The 25,504-nt window shown below is 57.2% G+C and overlaps 1 protein-coding gene across 5 annotated transcripts in view; it reads right to left on the reverse strand.

The window, feature by feature from the left end:
• The window catches only part of SNX7 (sorting nexin 7), a 39,261-nt gene extending 29,204 nt beyond the window's left edge, over positions 1-10,057 (reverse strand). For 2 of the 5 annotated variants that reach the window (XM_080648823.1, XM_080648820.1), the window contains exon 1: positions 9,452-9,669. In XM_080648823.1, coding sequence (XP_080504949.1) covers positions 9,452-9,595 — 144 coding nt within the window. In that variant the 5' untranslated portion in view covers positions 9,596-9,669. Of the gene's footprint in view, positions 1-9,095; positions 9,180-9,451 lie in introns of those variants that run through there. The other 3 variants (XM_080648819.1, XM_080648822.1, XM_080648821.1) reach the window with 3 other exon arrangements.
• Between the last annotated feature and the right edge of the window lie 15,447 nt (positions 10,058-25,504).

Consider the following 25,504-nt stretch of genomic DNA (forward strand, 5'->3'; position numbering starts at 1 on the left):
GTAAGCCTCAATGGAAAAAGAAGAGACCGAGCGAAGTTGCCGTTTTCGGAAGCTGGAAGCCGTCTGCGGAGCGGGGACCTCGGTGCAGAGGACGCGGAGAAGTCACCCCGGAGAGGGACCGGCCGCGAGGACGCGGAGGCCCCTGGTGACCGGGAACCCAGGAGACTGGGACCTGGAGTCGCCGACACCGCGGGCACAGAGGGAGGGCACAGCTGGCACCGGAGGGCGGGCTGCAAAGCCAATACCCACCGCCACCGCCGCCACCACCAGATTGGTGACCAGGTGAGCGTCGCCTCGATGGTGCAGAAAACTGCGTCCCCGCCCTGGAGGTCTCTGCACTCAAGGGCACCACGAAGGACGGAGGGAGATGGGTCCTGAGGAGGCACAGACCCAAGGCCAAGTCCCACACCTCCACGCAGGGGACCCAGCCCGCTGGCCTCACGGGCCCACGGATGTGGGCAGGAAGCTGGCTGGAGGGGCCCTCTCGCAGCCGACCCGTCCAGCCTCGGCGGCATCACCCACTTTACGGCCCAGCGATGGTGGGGGGGGGGCCGGGGGAGGAGGCAGAGGGAGAGGGCGGGAGGGGAGGAGGGGGGAGGGATGCAAGATGCACCGTGTGCATGAGCTCAAAGGGATACCAAAACAGCTGAAAAGGATGCCAGGTGTCGGAACTGCTGCTGGATTTCACGTTTTTAGCACGAGCGTCTGTATTTCCAAATAGTCTAAAGTAAACACGTATCTTGAAAAAAAATATTGAAACAGTTCGAGTCAACAGCTCTGCGCTGTGTTCAGAGACGGGAGAAACCACCGTGACAGATGACAGGCGCCGTCCAGAAACCCGGGTCGCATTGGACTTTTTTCCTTCACGCATCCGAGTGGCACCGGGACACAGAAAATGCACAAATACATTGGGAGCCCATGGAAGTGGGGCTGTCAGGATAAATCACGGGACGCTAAGACCACGGAATACCAAGCAGCCCCTCAAAACCAGAGGTTCCAGTCCGGCCCCCCGCGTGGCTCAGGGGTTGAGCGTTGACCTAGGAACCAGGAGGTCATGGTTCCATTCCTGGTCAGGGCACAGCCCCGGGTTGCCGGCTCCATCTCCAGTAGGGGGCGCGCAGGAGGCAGCCGATCTGTGATTCTCTCTCATCATCGATGTTTCTCTCTCTCTCCCTCTCCCTTCCTCTCTGAAATCAATACAAATATATTTTAAAAAAACAAAAACAGACGTTCCAAATAAATGTGCGATCAGTGTCCCCAATCTCCCTCAACAGCCACTGCATAGAAAGGGGACTATTTAGCCGACACGTTTTGGGTTGATGGGCAGATGTTCTCTGGAAGTCACTGGCAGGGCCCCCGACCACGCCGTCACCTCTGAACTCACCCACCCCGCCTCTTGCCCCCGGCGTCGCTCAGCGCTGTTTCTCCCGCTGAGACGCGTCCTCCGTGGCGAGGGAAGGTCGCCGCTCCAGGGAGCGCAGTGTGGTGTCGAACACACATGCTTCCGTGTCGAGCACAGAAAGAAAATCACGGGCTAAGCCTTAGCAACGCCCCGCGTTTCCGCCCAAGGATCTGAATGACCACGAGTCCCTCAAAAACATCCTGAGCCCTGGCTGGTGTGGCTCAGTGGATAGAGCATCGGCCTGCGGACCGAAGGGTCCCGGGTTCGACTCCGGTCAAGGGCACGTGCCTGGATGGCGAGCTCGGTCCCCAGGAGGGGGCGTGCAGGAGGCAGCCGGTCAATGATTCTCTCTCATCGTTGATGTTTCTCTCTCTCTCTCCCTTCCTCTCTGAAATAAATAAAAATATATTTTTTAAAAAACCACATTCTTGAAGTCTCAATGAAACTGACTATCCAAAGTGTTTTAGAGTCACTTAAAAAAACGGAAAGGAAATACGCTGCTAATACCTAAAGGATTGGCAGCTGGACGTGAGTGAGTGAAGAAAATAAGTGTTTGAGAAGATCCAAACAGCACTTCCCGATGGATGATTCTCCTCATTGCTGTTTCTCTCTCTCTCTGCCTCTCCCTTCCTCTCTGCAATCAATAAAAACGTATTTAAAAACACACACACACGCACACACACCCACACACGCACGCACACACACACACATACACACACAAAAACAAGCAGGGTTTGCCAGTCTCTGACTACGCAGGAGATGAACACCAAAGACCCAGGTGGAAGGAGAGAGAGGACACCTCTGAAGTCCTTCCTCTGGCCCTCAGTCACACGCCTCAGGGGCATCGCACTCATCGAGTCCCGGGACCTGGATGCCAGTTTTATGATCCTATTACCAGGCGTCTGCAGACATTTTGCAGAAAAGGCCCGACAGGAAGTGGGGGCCTAATGAGCCCCCGGGTCTCTGTCCCCACGGCCACGGCAGTGACGCAGTGACAGGCGGCACACCAACGAACAGGTGTGGTGGGCGCCGGCAAGGCTTTATGTGCCTGCCCCGACCGACCGCGACACGACGTCTAGACGTTACGCGGTCATGGAACATGCAGACAGGCACTCCAGCTATGCTTCTGTGTGCGTGAGAATATTCTGCAATGAAAGTCGTTTTAAACGGTTTAACGATCATTGAAAAAGTAGGATCCATTAAAAAGAACAGGATATACTCTTGGTGGTTGGAAATGGCGCGTGGATTTTCTTTTCGCCGTTTCCTCGTGGAGCTCGGACACAAACAGCGTCCTGACCTCTGCCAGGGAGGCGGCAGGTAAGTTCGCTCAGATTCCAGCACCTGCGTTTCCTTGGGGGCTTTTTCTCTTACACAGACAGACAGACAGACACACACACACTCACTCACCACGAACGTTTTTAACCAGCTCAGTGCAGGTGGCTGCATGTAGAAGCAAGAACAAGTAAAACGTGGAGGCTAAAAGGCAGGCAGGGCTCCCTCATACACATAACATACATGTAACATGCGCAGCTATGTCTGTTCCTGCGTGCCAGAGATACTCAAAGCCACCAGGAGGGGTTTCCTGCCCTGGCCCGGGGGTAGGGAACCCGCAGCAGCCGTTGGCTTCAGTGATGACTAAGCAGAGCAGGGGGGTGGGGTGGGGGGGTCATTACTCAGCGCAGAGCTCCCCAGGGGTGGAAAGTGTGACTGTGGGCAATGCCTCTGCACACCCAGCTGGGAATGCAGCCGGTGGGCCTGCTGGCTCCGAGGCGGCCGGGCTGGGTGAGCACTCCTCCCCTTCTCCCCCGCCCCACCCACCTCCAGGGCAGGCCCTACCTGAGGCCAGCCACGCCCGCACTCCAGGCGCATTTCTGCCGGGACCTGATACTCACCCTGGGGTCAGGAATGCCAACATGCCCCTCCCTGTCCTCCTCAGCAGCCAGGCAGGCCTACGTGGGGTGACTCACGGGAGCAGAGCACACACACACACACACACACACACACACACACACACACACACACACACACGCACAGCCTCCAAGAAACGCTCCCTATAGCCCGGAAGCACCGCCTTCGCTGTTTCAAGGAAAAGGGTCGCCTCCTGCATGCGCCTTCGCGGCCCTCCTTGGCCTCCATGGAGTTTTCCCACGATTTCCACACGGTCCGCTGGGTGGCTGTCGGTGTATCCCCAGCTACACCCCATCCCTCACCGCACAGCCTCCCTGGGTAAGGAGCAGCTCCTGACACAGAGAGACGGGTGTTTTGTGACTCTCCGAAGCTCGCCCCGCACACAGAGGGGTGCTGCGCCGGCTGAAAACGTTCCCCTAAACGCCACCCGAGCGCGTCCTGCTGGCGTCTCAGGCCCCCGTGCCGGCATCCGCTCACCAGCCCGGCAGCGGCCAGCAGGGAGGCCACAGGACCCACCACCTGCATCTCACGGAGGACAGCACACCTGCGGGTCGGGGCGGAATGACCCGGTCCTCCCCACACCGCTTCTGTCTCAACTGGCGGAGCCAAGACCCCACGGCCACTCCCCACGGGGAGCACCTCCCCACAGCTTCTCTTCATTTAACCAACGCGCATCCGATCACGCATCAGCCCTGGGCTGGAGACTGGCCCTGGCGTCTGCTCTCCGGAGCTCACACTTCAGGGAAGGGGGATGGGGGTCGCTAACAGACAAGGGAGCATAGGAAAGCAGTTCCAGCCAGAACTAAGTGTTGGCAGGCAAGGGGGCAAATTCCGGAGACCGTGAAGTGGGTGCTGGGGTGAAGGGTTGTGGGGGGGGGGGGGGGCCCGAGGGATGCTGGGACAGAGCTGTCGGGGGAGGTGTCTTCCAAGAGGACGGTGGAAGGAGGAGCCCATCCGGACCCGCCAGGCCCGAGGCAGGAAGGACTCAGGACGCTGGGGACCAGAGCGGAGGCGACGGCCAACACGCAGGCTCCACGGAAGCCGTGACCCACAAACTCGTCCTGAGGCGTACGTACTGCGTGAGATCTGCAAGCGTTCGCATTTTACCTTCTAGGTCTCGAAAGAAGAAGGGGGAGAACCCCAGGATAAACAAACGTGGCACCTCAAGGCCCAAAGGTGGGGCATCTGTGCCCCCGCGGGAGGTCTTATCTATTTATTTATTTCTGTTGATTTCGGAGAGGAAGGGAGAGGGGGAGAGAGAGAGAAACATCCGTGATGAGAGAGAATCACTGATCGGCTGCCTCCTGCACGCCCCCCCACTGGGGATCGAGCCCACAACCCAGGCGTGTGCCCTGGACCAGGAATCCAACCTGGGACGCTTCAGTCTTCAGGCCGACGCTCTATCCACTGAGCCACACCAGCCACGGCGGCTAGAGGTCTTCACGCATGCGTGCGGTCTCACTCGGATGATTCGTGAGCGTTGGCCCACTGGAGGTTGTGAGCTATGACTAACGCCTTTCCATTTATCTCCATTCCACCTGGCCATTTCTTACCCACTGGAAAATTTTCTCTCTTTTTTGGGATTTAACACTACAGAGAAAAATGGGTTGTTCCGATTCTGAAAGTTCCACCATGCCATTTGCCTCTAACTTTGCCACAGGACCACTATGGGAGGCGGGGCGATTGCCCCCAGTGACCCCCTCTTCCGGTGGGAGGACCGCACCTCCTGGTCAATTCCTCGGTCCCTCTCAGAGCCTCCCCCCGCCCGGGACTTGCCTTGGATAATGGCAGGTGCCCGGGCAGCCACCGCCCCCTTCCCAGTTCAGGGTCGCTCCTTCCGTCTTGATCCCCAAAAGGGAGAAGATGTGAAGCCAGCCCGAAGCCTGGGACAGAGCCGCCCCGCCCCGTCCCACCCCATCCCACCCCGCCCCGCCCCGTCCCACCCCACCCCACCCCGTCCCGCCCCGCCAAAGGGCCCAAGAGGAGGAACAGGTGCAGGGGAGCCTCCGGGACCTGGAGCAGGTGGCCCAGGGCCTCGCCGCATGAGAGCTGGTGGAAACCCCGTCAACGCTCGAGTAAGCACATGCATGTACATATGTATGCACACACACACACACACACTTAACCGTCTCAGAGTTAGGGCAGAAGAACACGCTGGGGATGGATTTCCTGGGTCGAAGGTTCGCACACTGCGAGCTGGCCATTAGCTTCTGGTCCCACAGAACGAGGCTTTCTTTTCGTTTCAGACAGAGTGTCGGCTCCTAATGTGTCGTTTTCCATGACGAAGCCCTGCTTTTCACTTCAAAACTTTACTTCTTGTATCAAAAATTAAATCCATGACTAAAACAGAATTACGACAAAAATGAGCCTAGATGTCAGGCTACGTGACAGAAACGGCACAAAAGAGCGCGTGTGGGCGATTCCGGGGACACGGGTGCTCCCCTGGGCACAGACAGCAGCGTGGGAAGGCCGGGCGGGCGGCGGGGGGTGGGGGGGGGCGGCTGGAATGGGGGGGCTGGGATGGGGGAGGGGACAGCTGTAATACTTTCCACAATAAAGGTAAATTTAAAAAGAACACGTGGTCACTTCCTTTTTCCTCTCGAAGTGTTCACAGACAGAATTCTAACTCGTTCCGTGGCGCTGACAGCTTTGCTGGAGACTGAAACGAAGCCTCCCGCAACCCCTCCCGGAACTTCCTTTTTGACCGTGACTTGAAACGCACACGTCCCCAGCTGTCTGTCGCTTTGGGGCCCCACGCTGGAACCCCAGGCCTGCTCCCAGACGCGTCCTGGTCATGGGGGTGATTACGTCTGTGAATCCCGAGCGTCCCCCGCGCTCCAGGTCTTATCTCACGGCCTGGGCTCGAGTTCTTTTAAAAGGCGGGTGATCGGAGCTGCGTTCCTTTAAAAGGCAGGTGATCGGAGCTGAGTTCCTTTAAAAGGCCGGTAATGAGAGCTGAGTTCCTTTAAAAGGCGGGTGATCGGAGCTGAGTTCCTTTAAAAGGCCGGTAATGAGAGCTGAGTTCCTTTAAAAGGCGGGTGATCGGAGCTGAGTTCCTTTAAAAGGCCGGTAATGAGAGCTGAGTTCCTTTAAAAGGCGGGCGATCGGAGCCGAGTTCCTTTAAAAGGCGGGTGATCGGAGCCGAGTTCCTTTAAAAGGCGGGTGATCGGAGCCGAGTTCCTTTAAAAGGTGGGTGATCGGAGCCGAGTTCCTTCAAAAGGCGGGTGATCGGAGCCGAGTTCCTTTAAAAGGCGGGTGATCAGAGCTGAGTTCCTTTAAAAGGCGGGTGATCAGAGCTGAGTTCCTTTAAAAGGCGGGTGATCAGAGCTGAGTTCCTTTAAAAGGCAGGTGATCGGAGCCGCGTTCCTTTAAAAGGCGGGCGATCGGAGCCGAGTTCCTTTAAAAGGCGGGCGATCGGAGCCGAGTTCCTTTAAAAGGCGGGCGATCGGAGCCGAGTTCCTTTAAAAGGCGGGCGATCGGAGCTGAGTTCCTTTAAAAGGCGGGTGATCGGAGCTGAGTTCCTTTAAAAGGCGGGTGATCGGAGCTGCGTTCCTTTAAAAGGCGGGTGATCGGAGCTGAGTTCCTTTAAAAGGCAGGTGATCGGAGCTGCGTTCCTTTAAAAGGCGGGTGATCGGAGCTGAGTTCCTTTAAAAGGCGGGTGATCGGAGCTGCGTTCCTTTAAAAGGCGGGTGATCGGAGCTGAGTTCCTTTAAAAGGCGGGTGATCAGAGCTGCGTTCCTTTAAAAGGCGGGTGATCAGAGCTGCGTTCACTGAGGGGCGGCACTGGGACCCAGGTACCCACCTGGCTCAGTGACGCTCCCGCCACACAGAGTCTTCTCGGGGCAGAAAGAGTCCGTTGGCTTACTGTCCCGTATTCCTCTCCTCCAGAGGAGAACTTTCTCCTTTAACGGCGGGGCAATGGGCCCTTCGGTCTGGTCCCACTTTGTGGCACGCCTCCTCCCCTCGGCCCAGTTCTCACGCTGTTGTTGAAACTGTTCCCTTTTCCTTTTTCTGCATCACCTTTTCTGCAGCCTACCTTCCAAGGCCGAGGCGTGATCTTTTCCGTCCAGGTGCTGAGTCGCCCTGTGGTCCCCGACGGGGCCTCCTCTTCTCCTCCCGGGACGAAGGGAAAACTTAGAACAAGGCTTCCCTTGCCCACGCTCCCTCTCTCCTGGATCCAGGCTGCCGGTTAGAATCTCCGCCCCATCTCCCACCTGGACCCCGAGAACGGAATCTCACATTCCTTTCCCCCAAGGAATCCTTAGCACAGCGTCTTACGTAAAAATACTTAACATGGACTTGCCAGGTACTTGTACTATACTGTGGGGGGGGGGGGGGGAGGTGCCGGCGTGGCTCAGGGGTTGAGCGTCGACCCGTGAACCAGGAGGTCACGATTCCATTCCCGGTCAGGGCACAGGCCCCGGGTGCGGGCCTGATCCCCCGAGTGGGACGTGCAGGAGGCAGCCGATCCACGATTCTCTCTCCTCATGGATGTTTCCCTCTCTCTCCCTCTCCCTTCCTCTCTGACATCCATAAAAACATATATAAAAGGAAATACTAACAAGTCAAGATTCTGCTCTTCAACAAGTGTCTGGACAGGAGCATGGCGTGCATTCACTGAGGGAGTGAGGCCGCTGCAAATGTGAACGGAATGCGGCAGTCGTGGATGTGAGCGCGCGAAATGGCAATGTTCTTTCCTTCAGAAGCAGTTCCTGATGCCACCCTGGAGCCGGCTGGCCGTGGGGGAGAGGGCGGGGGAGAGGGAGAGAGGAGAAGAGGGAGAGAGGGGGAGAGGGGGAGAGGGAGAGAGGAGGAGAGGGAGAGAGAGGGAGAGAGGGGGAGAGAGGGGGAGAGGGGGAGAGGGGGAGAGGAGGAGAGGTGGAGAGGGGGAGAGGGGGGAGAGAGGGGAGAGAAAGAGAGGGGGAGAGGGGGAGAGGAGGAGAGGAGGAGAGGGGGAGAGGAGGAGAGGGGGAGAGGGGGAGAGGGAGAGAGGGAGAGCAAGAGAGAGAGAGGGAGAGCAAGAGATAGAGAGGGAGAGAGGGGAGAGAGGGGGAGAGAGCAAGAGAGAGAGGGAGAGAGGGAGAGAGGGAGGGAGGGAGGGAGAGGGGGAGAGAGGGGGAGAGAGGGAGAGAGAGGGAAAGAGGGAGAGAGGGAGGAGAGAGAGAGAGAGAGAGAGAGAGAGAGAGAGAGAGAGAGAGGGAGAGGGAGAGGGAGAGGGAGAGAGGGAGGGAGGGAGGGAGGGAGAGGGGTCTGAGTTTAACTGGCCACTTTCCCCTTCAGTCACTCCCCCCACCATAAAGCAATGATTACATGTGTTGCTTTACCTAAGGCCTCAAGGCAACAATTTACCTACTTCCCAGGCGTCTCAGCCATGAATACAGTGCTGTGGTCTCTTCTACCCCCGGGCAGCAAGGTGAGAAACTGGGGTGACATTCAATGACCCCCCCCCCCGCCCCCCGCCTCCCGCCAAGAAAGGCATTTTTCTTTACAAATAGCAATTGTATCCACAGTCCACACACACAGCAGTCCAGCAGGAACCGAGCCGGGTTCTCTCACCTGCACCACACGTTAGAGGACCTGGGGTCCCAGATGAGATGTGCCCGGCCCAGATAGAAATGGTGTGTGTGGGTGGGTGGGGGTGGGGGTGGGGGGGGTCGCAGCTGGGTGTCTGGGATCCTAGGCTCCGCAGGGGAGCTTCCTGTTGGACCCGGGAACCGGTTCCCCCCCTCCCTCCCCCCCGAAGAGGGGGCTCCCTGGCACCTTTCCCGGGGGACTTGAGACGCACCTCGGGTGTCCCCAAGCCCCAAACCCGCAACCGGCGACAGGAAATCAAAAGTCACTTCTCTGGACTACATCTCCCTCCCAGAGTGCCAGTCTGGCGGCAGCCGAAACCAGTCGGCGAGGGGCGGGGAGCTTGGCGCCACCGCCTCGGGGTTTGGCCACCGTCCCGTCCCCAGCAGTCCGCGTCGGGGAAGAAGAAAGGAGATCCAAGGGGGAAATCACAACTTTGCAAACTCCTCGGAGCTACGGCCCTGCCCCGCGGGCGGTCAAAGGGCAGGCGGCGGGGGGAGCGGCGGCGGCGGCGGGGACCCGCCCGCCTGCATCGCGGGGGCGCGGGGCCGGCCCGGGGCGCGCGCTCACCTTGCTGAACACCTCCAGGTCGTCCTCGTCCCCGTCCAGGGCCAGCGCCTCGGCCGGCAGCAGGGCGCAGGGGCTGTCCCCGCTGGCGTCCCCCGCCGGGAGGCCCGAGGAGCCGCGCGGAGCCGCAGGGAGCTCGCCCTCCATCCCGGGAGTGCGCGCCCGCCCCGCCGCCGCCGCCTCCTCCGCGGCCTCCGCGCGCGCCCATTGGCTCCCGCGCGGCCCGGCCTCCCGGCCTCCAGCCCCGGCCGCGCGCAGACGCGGAACTGCCCGGCCGGCCTCCCTGGCCCGGGGCCCGGCGGGGGGCGGGAGGGACGCTGATCCCTGAAGATCCCCGAAGGCGGGCGCGGGCGGCCCTGGCACCGTCCCCGCCGCGCCCCGGCTCCGGCCGCCCGGCCACGTTTCCGCGCGCGCGGGGGTCCCAGCGCGGCCTCCGGGGGACTCGGCGGGGCCAGGCGCGCCTGGGAGGGAGGAGCCGAGCCTGTGGTTCCTGCGCCTTCCTGGTTCCTGCCCTTCTGCCGGGCGGTGCGCGTCCTCTCTTCCCAAAGGAAGGCAAATCCAAAAGAAAGACGTGCCCGCGCTCTCCGGGTTAGGAACGGAGTTCTGACCCAGTGACCGGCCTCGTGCGGTCCTTTCGCTGTCCAGACCGGGACCTGGGCGTGAGGAGCGGTTTTAAACTTGAACCAGTAACGCGACGCCCGCGAGCCTCCCTGCAGGCCGCGGCCAGACCGAGCTGGGCGCTCCCCCGGCCAAGCTGGGCGCTCCCCCGGCCAAGCTGGGCGCTCCCCCGGCCAAGCTGGGCGCTCCCCCGCCGAGCTGGGCGCTCCCCCGCCGAGCTGAGGCCCGCGCCGCCCGCGCACACTCCTCCAGGAGAACCTCCCGTCCCGGAGAGCGCGAGGCAAGCGCACGCCAACTGGCCGGTGTCAGCTCCTCCGCTTCTGCGGGGACTCCCTCGGGCCCAGCTTTTGTCTCCCCAGTTCCCTGGAGAGAATGTCAGACCTCCACATGGCGCGAGGGCGCTGCCCAGAGGGCGCCTCAAACCTTCCCTGGCACAGCATGCAGCCCAAGGGTGGACATTTCAACCGGGAAGAAATTTGCCGGCCGGCGGGGCTCAGGGGTTGAGCGTCCACCTGGGAACCAGGAGGTCAGGGTTCGATTCCCGGTCAGGGCGCATGTCCCGGGTTGCGGGCTCGATCCCCCATGTGGGGCGTGCAGGAGGCAACCCATTCATGCTTCTCTCTCATCATTGATGTTTCTCTCTCTCCCTCTCCCTTCCTCTCTGAAATCAATAAAAACATATTTAAAAAAATAAAGAAATTAAAAGATAAAAGGTAACGGGGAAATGGAGAATGTCCCTATTTCTGATGGGAGGACAGGCCTTAGGAATACACTCCCTCCCAACTACTCAAATGCACTGCTCCCTGGTCAGTGCCTGCCCTCCTTCTCCAGGCAGGAGGGCCCCGTGCCCGGGACTGCCCGTCTCGTTCCTGTGCTCTGCCGTCCCTGGTCCCCGAATGCCACCCCCTGCCCCCCACCCTTGGGGAATGAACGACAGTCCCATCCCTTCCAGGAAAACTTTACATACAAGGGACACATTCTATTCCCCAGGTAGCATTTAATTTTATTCCATCTTTTTTGTAAAAAAATGTATTTTATTGATTTCAGAGAGGAAAGGAAAGAGAAATAGAAACATCCATGATGAGGGAGAATCACTGATGGGCTGACTCCTCCCCCCCTCCTCCCCCTCCCCCCTCCCCTCCCCCTCCCCCATCCCCCTCCCCCCTCCCCTCCCCCCTCCCCTCCCCCTCCCCCATCCCCTCCCCCTCCCCCCTCCCCCTCCCCCATCCCCTCCCCCTCCCCCCTCCCCCCTCCCCCCCTCCCCCTCCCCCATCCCCTCCCCCTCCCCATCCCCTCCCCCTCCCCCTCCCCCTCTCCCTCCCTCCTCCCTCCTCCCTCCTCCCCCTCCCTCCTCCCCCTCCCCTCCTCCCCCCTCCTCCCCCCTCCCCTCCTCCCCCCTCCCCTCCTCCCCCCCTCCTCCCCTCCTTCTCCCCCCCTTCCTCCTCCCCCCCTTCCTCCTCCCCCCCCTTCCTCCCCCTCCTTCCCCTCCACCCCCGCACTGGGGACTGAGCCCGCAACCCAGGCACGTGCCCTGACCAGGAATCGAACCCTGACCTCCTGGTTCATGGTTTGATGCTCAACCACTGAGCCACACCGGCCGGACAGTTTTATTCCATGTTGAAGATGGTGTTTGTTTGGTGTGAACGCCTCGCATTCTTTGGTAAACGATAACGTGTCGAGGGTCGGGATCACACGGTCGAGTAATAAGCACACTGTCCCATGCGCCCGGACGCCTCTCCGCTGAGGTCTGCGGGGAATGAACACGAGCCGGGGAGAGAGGTGTTCTCCTCGCTAAGCTGCCTCTGGCCCGGGAGGGAGAGTCGAGGGTTTCTGGCCGCAACCTGAACCAGGGAATGTGTAAGGACACTGCCAGGGACGCTCGGCGCTGCCAGGAGGCACAGCCCGGCTCTGAAGACACGTGGGCGGCACAAACCCAGACGCCGGGGCCACACCACGGGAGAGCTGACGGGCACACCCGCTGTCACCTCTGCTGACCCCGGCCGCCCACCCACCCCTCGCGCCGCCACCTCCACCTGCTGCCACCACACCGCTGCCCCTGGCACCCCGTGCTGCCACCAACATCAGTGCCACAGCTGTCCCTGCTCTTCCTGCCACAAAAGTGCCCCCCCCGCCCCGTCCCCAGTCCTATTTCTTTGTGTTACTAGTTCTCCTTTCAAAACCCAGGAGGGTAGACCTCCTTGGCATCATCAATCCTGTCGCTACCGACTCCTTTGGCCGCGCACCGTTAATAAGACGGTCCTCCGCGTGTCCTTCCCCCTCCCTCCAGCGCCTGGCACTCTGGCCCCCACCTCCCCAGAGGAAGAAAACCCCCACCTGCCCATGGGCGCAGCTGGGGTCTCCCAGGCTTCAGTGTCTTCTCGTGGAATACAATCAGCCCCATGCTTGTTGCTTTAGGAGCTGCCACGTACGCGTCTGTGACCACATCCGTTCTTTTCAGACCACCCCCCAGTTTACCAAGAGTCTGAACCAAGAGACCCCGGCGTGCCCATGACTCTCATAAACATGTTTTGCAACAACATAGTAAGATGCAAAATGGCGCACACGTTCGATGTGACACAAGGTAGCCATCTGAATATAAAATTATAGAGACCATAGCTACGTGCGTGTGGTCATAAAAGTGATCAACTATTAATTACCCACGGTGGCATATGAAAGTCTATGTGCTGTATAGAAATTACTCGTTTATTTTTTTATGTTTATTAAAGGGATTGGGGTGACATTGGTGGACGTGACCCTATAGGTTTCAGGCGTGGGTGACTATGTGACAAGATCAGCATATGGCACCGTGTGCCCACCACCCACAGTCAAACCTCCTCCTGTCACCTTACCTTAGGGCCCCCTTTCCCCTGCCCCTATAAATCGTTTATATGTGATCCCCCCCGCCCCGCCCCCCCCCCCCACACACACACACAAGACCACTAGATGCCAGTGAAAGGATTGCTTAGTACCGTCGAAAGCAAACGACCTCAGCAGAAGGCTGGAAAACAGACCGGAAGTGAGAGTTAGGGTAACATGGAACACGGTTTACCGCGCTCCTAAGGAGACGGCAGCTTGTCCTTTACTACCTGGGTGTCCCCAGGAGGAGGTGGGGAGCGGCCCTCTCTTCTCCGTCCTCGGGAGGGGGAGCCCTCCTGTGTGAATCGGCATTAGGACTCCTGCCAGTGTAGACAAGAGCTCTTTATGTGTGTGTGGGGGGTGGTGGTGGGGGGGGAGGTTTAAAACGTGGGTATCAGGGGGTAAAAACACTCTTTAAAAAAACAAGTAAAATGCACGAGATCATTGATTAAGTGAAGTTTGCAAAAAATAACCTTAAAAGATGCCTGTGCTGAAGGAAACAGAACGCATTCTCAGAATTCTAACCAAGATAACACTGACGCCTGGCTGACGTCTCGGCAGATCTAAAGGGAGTGCTGATAGATGTGGACTTTAGAGACGACGAGGAGAAGGGCAAAGTGCTGGCATTTGGAGGTGGGCAATGAACCCTGCACATTCTAGGGGAGTGGGCGAGGGCTCTGTAGCAGACGGGAGTGACTCATTACACCCCCTGTATCCTGGACACGGGGGCTCCCATGGGGGTGACCTCTGAGGCCCCATCTGGGCGCCCGCCCTCTGTGATTCCTTGCCGCGTGTTGGTGCTACACTCTTTGAAGCGTTGAAACCGCAGCATTAACACGCTGGGAATCCATCACGGCCCAGAAGCCCGGGATTAGCGGGATATACGGTGGTCAAGTCCCAGGGTCTCCACAATCGATAGCTCACTGCCATTTGCTGCCTTCAGAATGCCGCCCCTGATATCCACAGAACGGCCCAGGGCTCTGTTTACGGGAAAGCAATCCCCGGAAGAGTGATTTAGGGAGAGGAGCTCCAGGAAAGATGGGCAAAGTCAGGGAGATATACAAGGTGGCTTATGAGACGGACCCAAATCAGGATCAGACTGACGTGAGGATTCGAGCTAATAGGTACCGGCTGGTTAGAAAAAGACTCGCCTGCAAGAGAAAACAAGGAAAGGCTATATATTTGGGGAGATGTCTGCGGGCATTCCGAGAGGGGTGTGGGAAAGGAAGAAAAGAAGGGGAAGCCCTAGGCTCGGGTTACTGTAGGGTAGCGGGGGCGGTTACTGTAGGGTAGCAAGTGCATGCTCAGACCGGGGAGCCTTTTGGCATCTGGCTGCAGCGGCCACACCTACCCAGGGCTTCCCTCCGCTCCCGGAGCCAGTCTCATTGTCTCCTATAACCAGAACTTCCGAGCCCAGCCGCGTGGCTCAGGGGTTGAGCATCCCCCTAGGAACCAGGAGGTCATGGTTCAATTCCCAGCCAGGGCCCATGCCCGGGTTGTGGGCTCCATCCCCAGGAGGGGGCATGCAGCGGGCAGCTGATCCATGATTCTCTCTCATTGATGTTCCTCTCTCTCTCCCTTCCTCTCTGAAATCAATAAAAATATATTTTAAAAATAAATAAAAATAAAATATATTTTTATTGATTTCAGAGAGGAAGGGAGAGGGAGAGATAGAAACATCAATGAGGAGAGAGAATCATGGATCTGCTGCCCCCTGCATGCCCCCTACTGGGGATGGAGCCCACAACCGGGACATGTACCCTTGACCAGAATCAAACCTGGGACCCTTCAGTCCACAGGCCGGCGCTCTATCCACTGAGCCAAACCAGCCAGGGCGATAAAAAAATATATTTTAAAACAAACAAAAAAACACCCGGGTTGCTTTCAGTCTTTTTCAACGTGTATGTAAGCGGTATCATTCGTGTTGCTAATACTCCCTTCCATGTCTCGTGAACAGATAAACCAGGCAGGTGTCCAGTCGGATCCTGCTCCCTGGGGGGCACCCCCTGCCCTGTCCCCACAGGACCTTGCCTGCCTCTGCGACTCCACCTCCTAAACACACTGCACAGATGCGCCCCACTTGGTTTATCTCCTGCGGCTCCGCACATGGGGAGGTGGGAGGTGGGAGGTGGGAGGATCAAGAGGAAGGCACCCTTGGGTTTCCTGGGAAGGACAGGCCTGCGGATGGATGTACGTGGGCCGAGGGGGAGGAGACCAGCGCACGTCACTGGTCCCACCGTGTTGTCTGCGTTGATGATTGTCTGGTCCCACAGGCGGGACATCCTGACGGAGCCTGAGAGAACAGGAGTCCCCGTGTCTTAGCTGACCACACAGTCAGCCCGGCCCAGCTGGCCTCCCAAGTCAAACCCGCCGTTTGGATGGTACTCGGCCCGGCTTTCTGGAGAAACTCCGGAGCCCTGTGGGGAACGGGGAACTGGCATTGACTTTGCGCTGAATTATCGATGATGCCACTGAGATGGCAGATGCACCTGTAACGGCTATAGGACCCTCACAAAAAACAAACAAACAAAAAAGGCAAGATTTTAAAGAGCACATGGAATCAGTGCCCATCAGTGAAAAACTCATTCAACGGGCATGATTAGGGGGGCGAAGTTCATGTGTTTTCTCACTCGGTCTTTCGTTTATAAAACACATTAGTGAACAACATGCCTCTCTTGTCTGGCCCGGTCGGTTCTTGTTTCTATAGTTACCACTTTTACGACATTTGGGTCCCATAAATCCTTTGTCAATCAATACGGAGAGGGTTGTTTTTTGTCCGTGTTTTCACATCTTCTCGAGGTTGAAAGTCTGCTGGCAATTCTTAGGCCTACGATGCGTACCGGGTGAAATGTTACCAAGGCCTTCATTTGTTTTCCGTCTGGATCCAGACGCATTTGCGGTGGCCCCCCCGAGCTGGAAGTATTGATTTTTTAATGGGTACACTTTTCTCTAATGGAGGCCATCGCTTCATCCGACATCCGCTCCTCTGCCCAAGGAGCCGCTTCTTGTTCCCCAGTCATCACCGCTCTCCCGCGGCCCCGGGAAGGCTGCCATGGCCAAGAGCCTGTACGTTCTCTCCAGGAACGGGGACGTGGGCCTCCTGTGCCGGGAAGCCGAGAGGCGATGGGACGTTAGTAATTGATCCGCTGTGACACCGAATTTTAAACCCCGGGTTTCAAAACAGAATTGAGCTTTCGTCTCGTAACAGACACGCTTTCTCAGGTGGGCATTGTCCCCACACGGGTCATTTTCTCCACTCTGTGCCGATCCTGTCGGGGAGCTCGGGTGGCGGGGGCTGTGGGGAATTCGGCCTTTTTAGTCCACCTTTGCCAACAAGAAGGTGCCTCCTGCCAGGGAGGAGGGCGGGACCCTTCAGCCGGAGGCCCAGTCACTCAGACTGTGGGCTGGAAGGGGTAACTGGAGAACACAGTGTGAGCCTCAGGGAGCCCAACAGATGTCAAAGGGAAAGCTGGCTCTGTGAGCCGCAGCCTTGCACAAACATGCTCCCCTTGAGTGAAGACCATCGCCCCTGCACAGCCCCCCGAGAAAGGACGTCAGGCGCCAGCAGAAGGACAAAGGGCAAGGTCGTAAAACTACGATGGGGGTCGGGGAGTGGGGGGGCCACGGTCCTGAGACCTGGGCCAAGCTGAGCCCCGACTGCAGCTCTCCCTGAGCATAAAAGCCTGCTCCCTCCCCAACTCCCCGCTGGCTCTTTCTGGAGTCAGACCGCCTGCCCCCAGGTGCCTGGAATAAATTGTCATTTTGAGGACACTGAGCCCTGAGTCCGTTCTGTGTGAGCCTGGCCCAACCCGGAACCTTTCATTGGCCACATAACCGCTAGGCATCCCCCAATCATCTGAGCTCCAGGGTGTAGAAGGTGCCAGAAGAGGGGCTTCTTTTCTGGATTGCTACAGCTCTCTTGTCTTGGGCCTGGAGGGCTTGGGACGGGTCTGCCCTCTCTCAGTCCCTGGACAAGGTGCCCTTAAGTGCCCTTGGCGCCTGCCGCCGCCATGGCCTTGCTCATAGAGCTGGGCTACTAGCCAATATTCATTGATTTTTTAAAAGCGACCCGACCCTTTATGACTTCAAGGGCAGCTCGCTCTGGCTCTGCAGGGCCAAGGAAGAGCAGTCCAGCCAGCGAACGCTGAGCATGCGCCTCCAGTGGAAATCAGAACAGCTCAGTGGGGCTGAGAGGCGGGGTGCAAGGCGGCCTGAGGAGGCTCCCTGAAGCACTGAGGGGGAGGGGCTGGGAGGCGGGGCCGGCAGGAGGGGGAGGGGCTGGGAGGCGGGGCCGGCAGGAGGGGGAGGGGCTGGGAGGCGGGGCCGGCAGGAGGGGGAGGGGCTGGGAGGCGGGGCCAGCAGGAGGCGGGGCTGGCAGGAGGGGTGGGGCTGGGAGGCGGGGCCGGCAGGGGGAGGGGCTGGGAGGCGGGGCCGGCAGGAGGGGGAGGGGCTGGGAGGCGGGGCCAGCAGGAGGCGGGGCTGGCAGGAGGGGTGGGGCTGGGAGGCGGGGCCGGCAGGGGGAGGGGCTGGGAGGCGGGGCCGGCAGGAGGCGGGGCCGGCAGGAGGCGGGGCCGGCAGGGGGAGGGGCTGGGAGGCGGGGCGGCAGGAGGCGGGGCCGGCAGGAGGCGGGGCCGGCAGGGGGAGGGGCTGGGAGGCGGGGCCGGCAGGAGGCGGGGCCGGCAGGAGGCGGGGCTGGCAGGAGGGGGAGGGGCTGGGAGGCGGGGCCGGCAGGAGGCGGGGCCGGCAGGGGGAGGGGCTGGGAGGCGGGGCGGCAGGAGGCGAGTCCTCAGGTGCCTTAGGTGCAGCTGTAGAGTTGGGACTGGGTTCTGAAGCTGGAGACCTACTGTGTGACGCTGAGCAGGAGAGCAGCATAGTAATGAGTTGTTGCTTTTGTGTTGTTCTTTGGGGCGTTCACTGTGGAGGTCTGTGAAGAAGAGCTTAGAGCAGGAGACTCTGGAGGCCCGGTGATCAGCTAGGAGGCTCTCCATCACTTACTGAGCCGCCTCAGTGCGCAACCAAAGGAGCCACTGCGGACTGATGTAAAGACAGCTGGGAAGGCGCTGAGAGAAGAGAACAGGGACCTTTGGTTATTCGGTTGGATATAGGGATACAGAAAAAGTTGATGTCAAAAGTGACCACAGCCTAGCCGGCTTGGCTCAGTGGATACAGCATCGGCCTGCGGACCACAGGGTCTCGGGTTCAATTCCGGTCAAGGGCTCGATTCCGGTCAAGGGCACGTATCTGGGTTGCAGGCTCCTCCCCGGCTGGGCCCTAGTTGGGGCTCCCGCAGGAGGCAACCAGTCGACGTGTTTCTCTCACATCGATGTTTCTCTCTGTCTCTCCCTCTCTCTTCCACTCTCCCTAAAAACCAATGGAAAAACATCCTCGGGTGAGGATTAACCAAACAAACAAACAAACAAAAAGTGACCACAGAACCTGATTTGGGTAATTGAGTGGAATTCTTGAAATCTGTTTATTTCTTTCTCTTATATACCAACACACACAATTTTCACAAAAGTTTAAGGTGACATCCAAAGATTATCTTATAAGATATTAAAATGTAAGTTATCATAAACATTCAAGAGAGTCTTATAAAGAAGAGTAGAATTTCAGTTTTACAAATCTATAAAAATAGTCTTCAACTTTACAAATTAATTAGGTTTTCAGCTTTTGAGTGCATTTTAAAAATTCAGATCTCCCTTTATGATCGTAGGCACCATGCCATGTCCTCCTAGTGCCGGTAACTCCTGCTTTTTATCTGAACTTCCCGCCCAGGATCAGAATTCATCCTAAATTCTTAAACGGCATCAAAGGCACTTAGCAATCGGATTTCTATCCGTTTCAAAACGGAAGCCATTCAATAGTAAGGATCTTTAAAAGTCATAAATACCAGTTCAAGTGATTAATTCTTTAAAAGCGGACGTACCGCTGCGTGAAAAACAATGAAGCCTTAAAGAATACATTTGACAAAGTGTGAACGCCACTGTGACACTTAAAGCCAGGCGTCTGTGGGACTTCAGGAGGAGGGGGATGGTTCTTTAAAACCCCGCTGTCCATCTCCCACGCGTTAAAGGGGAAGGAACCGAGAGTGAGCGACATCATGTGGCTTTTTCAAGGTCCCAGCGCCATGGCACCATTTTGAAGGGCTGCTGTCCTTGAGACGTCACAAAATTCCCAAGATCGGTTTAAGGCGAGTCTATTATTTCCCTTCTTCCCAGAGAAAAGAGCAAAGTCACTTAGGACAGCGGGGACTCCTTCTTTCTAAAATATTTTATTTTAGAAATGAGTGAATTTGCTTTCAACGAACCAGTTGATTCCCAGAACGTCCAAAGTGGCGTCACTGGGCACGTAGTGTGGGGCTCGTTGGCCCTGGACACAGTGGACTTTATTGTGATCCTAACGCGTTACTCAAAAGCAAGAAAAAAAACGAGGTTGCTAAGTGCCACCGCGGGAGGTGCTGGGGGGGGAGGGTTTGGGGAAGGCCTCTGCTCTCAACCAGCCAACCAGCTAACCAACTAAACCAGCTAACCAGCTAACCAACTAACAAGCTAACCAGCCAACCAGCCAAACCAACTAACCAGCTAACCAACTAACAAGCTAACCAGCCAACCAACTAACCAACTAACCAGCTAACCAGCCAACCAACTAACCAGCTAATCAGCCAAGCAGCCAACCAACTAACCAGCTAACCAGTCAACCAGCCAACCAGCCAACCTGCCAACCAGCTAACCAGCTAACCAGCTAACCAAGGAACAACTTTCTGGGATTCCTGCCTGTAGGCTTGCTACTCATGCCTGCATTTTGCGGTCCCAACACTACCTGCAGTTTCAAATACAAGTCATCGGGGCCAGTACCAGGTTGTTCTACAAACTCTGACCCAGCACCCGGCTGGGCCAGTCCGTGAGCTTTGGCGGGGCCGAGACACGGGTGGGCTGCTGAGCCGGAGGACGCGGTGGGAAAGTCACCAGACCACCCAGCGTGACCAGAGGAAACCAGGGGCAGCTGAGATGGTAGGAGAGGACAGAGGACAGAGGAAGAGCCGGTCGGTGGCACGAGATTGGAGTCCGGATGGCCGGGGATGGGGGCACGGGAGACGAAGCCAGAGAGAGCAAGCACGGGCCAGAGGTCCAGGCGCGGCAGGGAGGCCCCTGGGAAGCAGGAGGGGCCTTGAGAGGCTGTGGAGGGAAAATCCGCGTGAGGCCATTTTCTGGACCAAATAGGAGGCTCCAATGGACTCACTGCTAGAAAACAGTAAGTGTCCGCCGGTGATGCAGTCAATGCAGGCTTTGGGCAGCCCGGGACCGCCGGGGAGAGCCGGCAAGAGAGTGAAACGGCACTAAGCCGATGGGTGATCCCATGGGGAGCACCGGTCCCTGTTCCAGAAGGATGGTGTGCTTGCTGACCACACAGCCCTTCCCTGCCTTCCTCACCCCGCCACACGCCACCTTCGCACCCAGGCCCACTCAGAGGGCCGCCCGGCCGTGGCCTCTCTGCTCCCCTTCGCCTGCTGTTGTTCCCTGCAGTCCTCACACTTCCTAACACACTTACCATTTATTATGTTGCCTGTCTTCTTCTAGGAGAATGCAAGTTCTTCGGAGAGAGACTTTGCTCTGATTTATTCTTCGTTGTGTTTTTAATATCTAGGCCAGTGGTCGGCAAACTCATTCGTCAACAGAGCCCAATAGCAACAGGACAATGATTGAAATTTCTTTTGAGAGCCACATTTTTTAAACTTAAACTTCTTCTAACACCACTTCTTCAAAACAGACTCGCCCAGGCCGTGGTATTTTGTGGAAGAGCCACACTCCAGGGGCCAAAGAGCCGCATGTGGCTCGCGAGCTGCAGTTTGCTGACCACTGATCTAGGCTACTGTTTGCCATGTAGCAAATACTCAAACTATACTTGTTAAATGAATAAAAATTATTACCAATACACCTGCTTATATACATATATACATATATATGATTTTTTTCAGGCAAAAATGTTGGTAACATTTTTTAATATTTTTTTTATTGATTTCATAAATGGAGAGGGAGAGCGAGAAAAATCATTGATTGGCTGCCTCCTGCACACCCCCTACTGGGGATCGAGCCCACAACCCGGGCATATGCCCTTGACCAGGAATCAAACCTGGGACCTTTCAGTCCGCAGGCCGACGCTCTATCCACTGAGCCACACCGGCCAGGGCAGTAACATTTTTGAAGCAAGCTTGGTATCGCCCACACTGGAATCCCACTCCCTGAGGCACCAGCTTGCTTTGGAACGAATGTAAGCTTTGCATCCGGGCATCACACGTTTGATTTTCAAAGGTGCCTGCAGGCTCGGTGTAGCGCAGCCGTGGGCAAACGACGGCCCGCGGGCCGGATCCGGCTGTTCTATCCGGTTCTCTTGCTCTCCCCTCTGCTCCTTTACTTTGAATTTATATTAGTTCACACAAACACTCCATCCATGCTTTTGTTCGGCCCTCCGGTCCAGTTTAAGAACCCATGGTGGCCCTCGAGTCAAAAAGTTTGCCCACCCCTAGCACTCTAGCGTGTGAGAAGGCTCTTACTCAGGGGGAGACCCAAAGATAAGGCAACACCGGGAGCACGGTGGAAAGAAAGGTGGAAGGTGGGGATGGTGGGGCCTTTGCTGCGGGCAGGGGAGAGGGGCGTGCGGATATGAATCTCTCCTTCGGAGCCAGGTTGACCCACGGACCCTTCCCCCAAGCGTCTCACACTGTCCTTAGATAACCCACGTGACCCCTCTGTTTCCCTGGAGATTATGGCGACACCAAGGCCGGGCTCCGTGAACCTAACATCTTTTTCCTGGAAACCTGATGGATGCTTTTTTTTTTTTTTAAAATGACTTATGAGAAATATATATCTTTACATTCAGATGAAAAAATAGCAAAAAAAATAAGTAAGATCTTTGCGATGGGAATTCTAAACTAGGATTCCACCTATCTTGGCCAAAGAACACTTCCATGCACTTTTTTCAACAACGTATGTTCTCTCCAAAGACACGCTTCACTTCTCCTTCGAGACGGTCTGGAACGCGGCAGAGGAAACAGCTGTGAGCACAGGACTCCGGAACGCAACAGCCAAAAACGTCCCCGCCACGGAGAAGACCTGAGACAGCAGGCCGCCCTGGGTTGTTCGCCTTGGTGACAGTGACAAACCATGACGTTAAACCCCGGGGAATCTTCCTTCTAAAAACAACGGTTGTTCTCAGATTTGAAGGGAATTTTTAAAAGGTTCCGCAGACCAACCTAGAACTTGAGACGGACAGCCAGCCGTGGGAAGAAAAAGGACACCTCCCTAGGCCCCGGGTGAGGCGGTGGCCTTGGGGAGTCTTGAAGTGGCGCCTGCATTTGCATAATGAGACAGGTTGATTTGCATTTCCTTATATTTCTTTGTCTTTCCTGGCCTTCCCCAGAGTGTACTGTTTTCTTCCTGTATTTCTTTTTTTTTAAAAAAATATATTTCTTTATTGATTTCAGAGAGGAAGGGAGAAGGAGAGATAGAAACATCAATGATGAGAGAGAATCATCGATCGGCTGCCTCCTGCACGCCCCACACTGGGGATCGAGCCTGCAACCCAGGCATGTGCCCTTGACCGGAATCGAACCTGGGACCCTTCAGTCCGCAGGCTGACGCTCTATCCACTGAGCCAAACCGGCCAGGGCCTGTATTTCTTTTTAAGAAAAAAAAAAAATCACACTAGGATAAAAATTGGCATCTGTCCATTATAAAGAATTCAAAAAACATGCTGAAATCCCAAAGATGGAAATGAAAAAACAACCCAATCCCAGCAGCCAGCATAACCAATCACATTCGGTGAACGTCGTTTTGGACAACTTGTTAACATAAAAAACCATTGAAACCTGTAAAGAATTTCTGTGAGTTTATTTGAGCCAAACTGTCGACATATGGCGGGAAGCAGAACCTCAACGAATTGAGATAATGCTCCGGAGATTGGCGGGTTACATCTGTATTTATACATTGCAATCAAAGGGATGTAGGTGGGTTACCTGAAATCCATTGGTGATAGACTAGAGAGGGGGAAGGAGAAAGCAAAGCGGGGAGGGGGGTGAGGGGGAAACGCCTGGGACTGGATAAAAAGTAAAATGATGGACACATACCTAGGTGGGTGCAGGAACAATTAACATGATAATGAAGGAATTTGTGGTCTCTGTCCTGGAGCCCAGCACCTTAGGGTGTGCCCCAGGGGCTCCAGAAAAAGGGACGTTACCAGTTACCCAGACATTCCAAGGGTGTGTTATCATAGATGCAAAAAGACAGACGGGCTCAGTTAAGGTAAAGGTTGACCTTGTCGGTGAAGATACCGGCCTAGGAGGTGACTGCCCACCATCACTGCTTTAGTTAAAGTTTCATATCAGACCATCCTTTGTGGTGACTTTAGGTCTCTGAGTTTGTAGGACCGCCATGCAGGCCTCCCCTGAGCTGTCAGGTCAGCATGTGGCCCCTTCGTCCACAAACTTAATGTGCAAACACACAAAGAGAGGCCTGGGTAGGGAATAGCTGGGTAGAGGTACTTTTGTAAAATCCTAACAATCGTATTTCGGATACAATTTTAAATTTGATGTTACTAGAATGTCACAAAAGAAAAAGAGAAGTTGATGGAATTGCTGAATTCATAGAAATATTTCTCTAGTCAAGAGATACTTCCCCTAAAATATCCGTTCAAGATTCAAAAAAAAGAAACTGTGAGAACATTAAAGGCTGAGGTCATTATGATTTTTTCCAAGGACGTATTTTCATTTTTGTGTGTATATAGACTGACTTACTGTGAAAGATGAGTTTGTTGGCCCAGCCACAGGGGCACGAACAGGAAGTTCTGAAGATACTGAAGCCCTCTGTACAGTTGGTAAATGTCAGCCCTGGACTCTCCCCACGGCTCCCCCTCCCTCCTGGCTGTCCCCTCCCACCGCCAGGACCAACCCAGCCCCCGTCTCCCCGGACCCAGAGCTACAGGGGGGAGGGGACGCTGGTCCCATCTCCCAGGGCCTTCAACACGCACCACTTCGCCCCAAGCAGCTTAGCTTCCATCTGTTTTACATATTGGCCTCAGGTAAGGCGTTGTTTGCAGAAAGTACTCAGTGGGAAAAGGATTTGAACACCCTGCTCAAGGTCAGCCCTCTGGCCCTTGCAAGCTTGCATGGTCCTGGATTTCGGAGAATGGAGGCCTTTCTCCCAAACACACGGGGCTCCTTATGAATTCAAGTGCAAGCCTGCATCCTGGTGTGATCACCTCGCATCCTAATGAGCAGCAGACACAGGCCTGCGGGTGTGGAGAGGACCCCTGAGCCGGCTCCAAATCAAAGGGGAGGAGGCAGAAGGTGCTGGGGCCCAGGCTCAGGGGGAGGCGGGGGGGGGGGGGGGGGGGGGCAGGGAGTGGGCTTTGCTCCGTGCCCAGCCCCGTGCCAGGAGCTCACGGTCCAGGTCCTCTCCAACCCTATGAGAGGCGTTTCTTTGCTCCCTTCCCTCTCTCCCTCCTTCCCCCCCTCCCTCCTTCCCTTCCTTCCGGCTTTACTGAGCACCTGTCTGTGCCAGGCGCTGGGGTACAAAGGCAGAGCTAGCACCCCAAGACCTCACCGCCCCGTGAGAGCGTCATCCAGAAAACGGCTGTGACCGGGTGGGTGCAGGGTGCAGGGGGAGCCCCGAGGGACTCAGGGAAGTTCTCCAGGGGACCCAGAGCCGAGCTGGGCCCTGAAGGATGAGGAGGGCCTTCCAGGCGGAGGGAACTGCATGAGCGAAGGCAGGGAGGCAGGGAAGAGCCCGCCTGGTCGGGGAACTGTGGGAGGGCGATGGGGCCCAGGCCCAGGAGATCTGCTGGGTGAGGTTGGGGTCCCAGAACCCACTCCCTGGACCCTCTGCCTCCTTGACCTTTGCTCCCGGCTGCCTGGCCAGGAAGAGGCCCCGCCCACCTGCACAGAAGGAGGCTGTGACATGGGAGAGAGGGATGAGGAAGGAGGGGCCAGATGGTGTGTGTTTTGGGATGGCTTCCTCCTCCTCCGACACCAGGGCCACGGGGAGGCAGCTGGGGAAGTCACCAATGAGCTGGGCGGAGGTGAGGGGGCGGTGGGCTGGGGGTAGGGACCTCTGCTGCCCTCTCTGAGCCTCAGTCTTGGCATCTAGACTATGGGCACGGCAACCCAGTGTGGGCCCCTGTCAGCCCAGGTGCCCCAGGATCGGAGGCCCAGGCTGGACTCATGAGGGGAAGGCCCGGGAGGGGAGGGCGGGGCTGGGGAGGGCCCTGCCTCATCCTGCAGCTGGGGGCTCGGCCAGGCGGTGGGGAGTCCCTGAGCCACGTGGGCTGTGCTTCCCACCAAGCAGCCCCCCACCAAGCAGCCCCCCACCAAGCAGCCCCCCACCAAGCAGCCCCCCACCAAGCAGCCCCCCACCAAGCAGCCCCCCACCAAGCAGCCCGCCTGGGCGCCCACTGCACTGTCACTGCCCAGGAGCCCCCGGGGGAGCGGAGACGGGGCCGAGGCACAGACACGGGGATGGGTCTCCCTGTGACCCCGGCAGCGAGAAGCTTAGGCGAGGGGGGGGTCACCCCTGAGCTGCTGCTCCGATG

The sequence above is a fragment of the Plecotus auritus genome (assembly GCF_963455305.1).
Source record: "Plecotus auritus genome assembly, chromosome: 12".
Classification (NCBI taxonomy): domain Eukaryota; kingdom Metazoa; phylum Chordata; class Mammalia; order Chiroptera; family Vespertilionidae; genus Plecotus; species Plecotus auritus.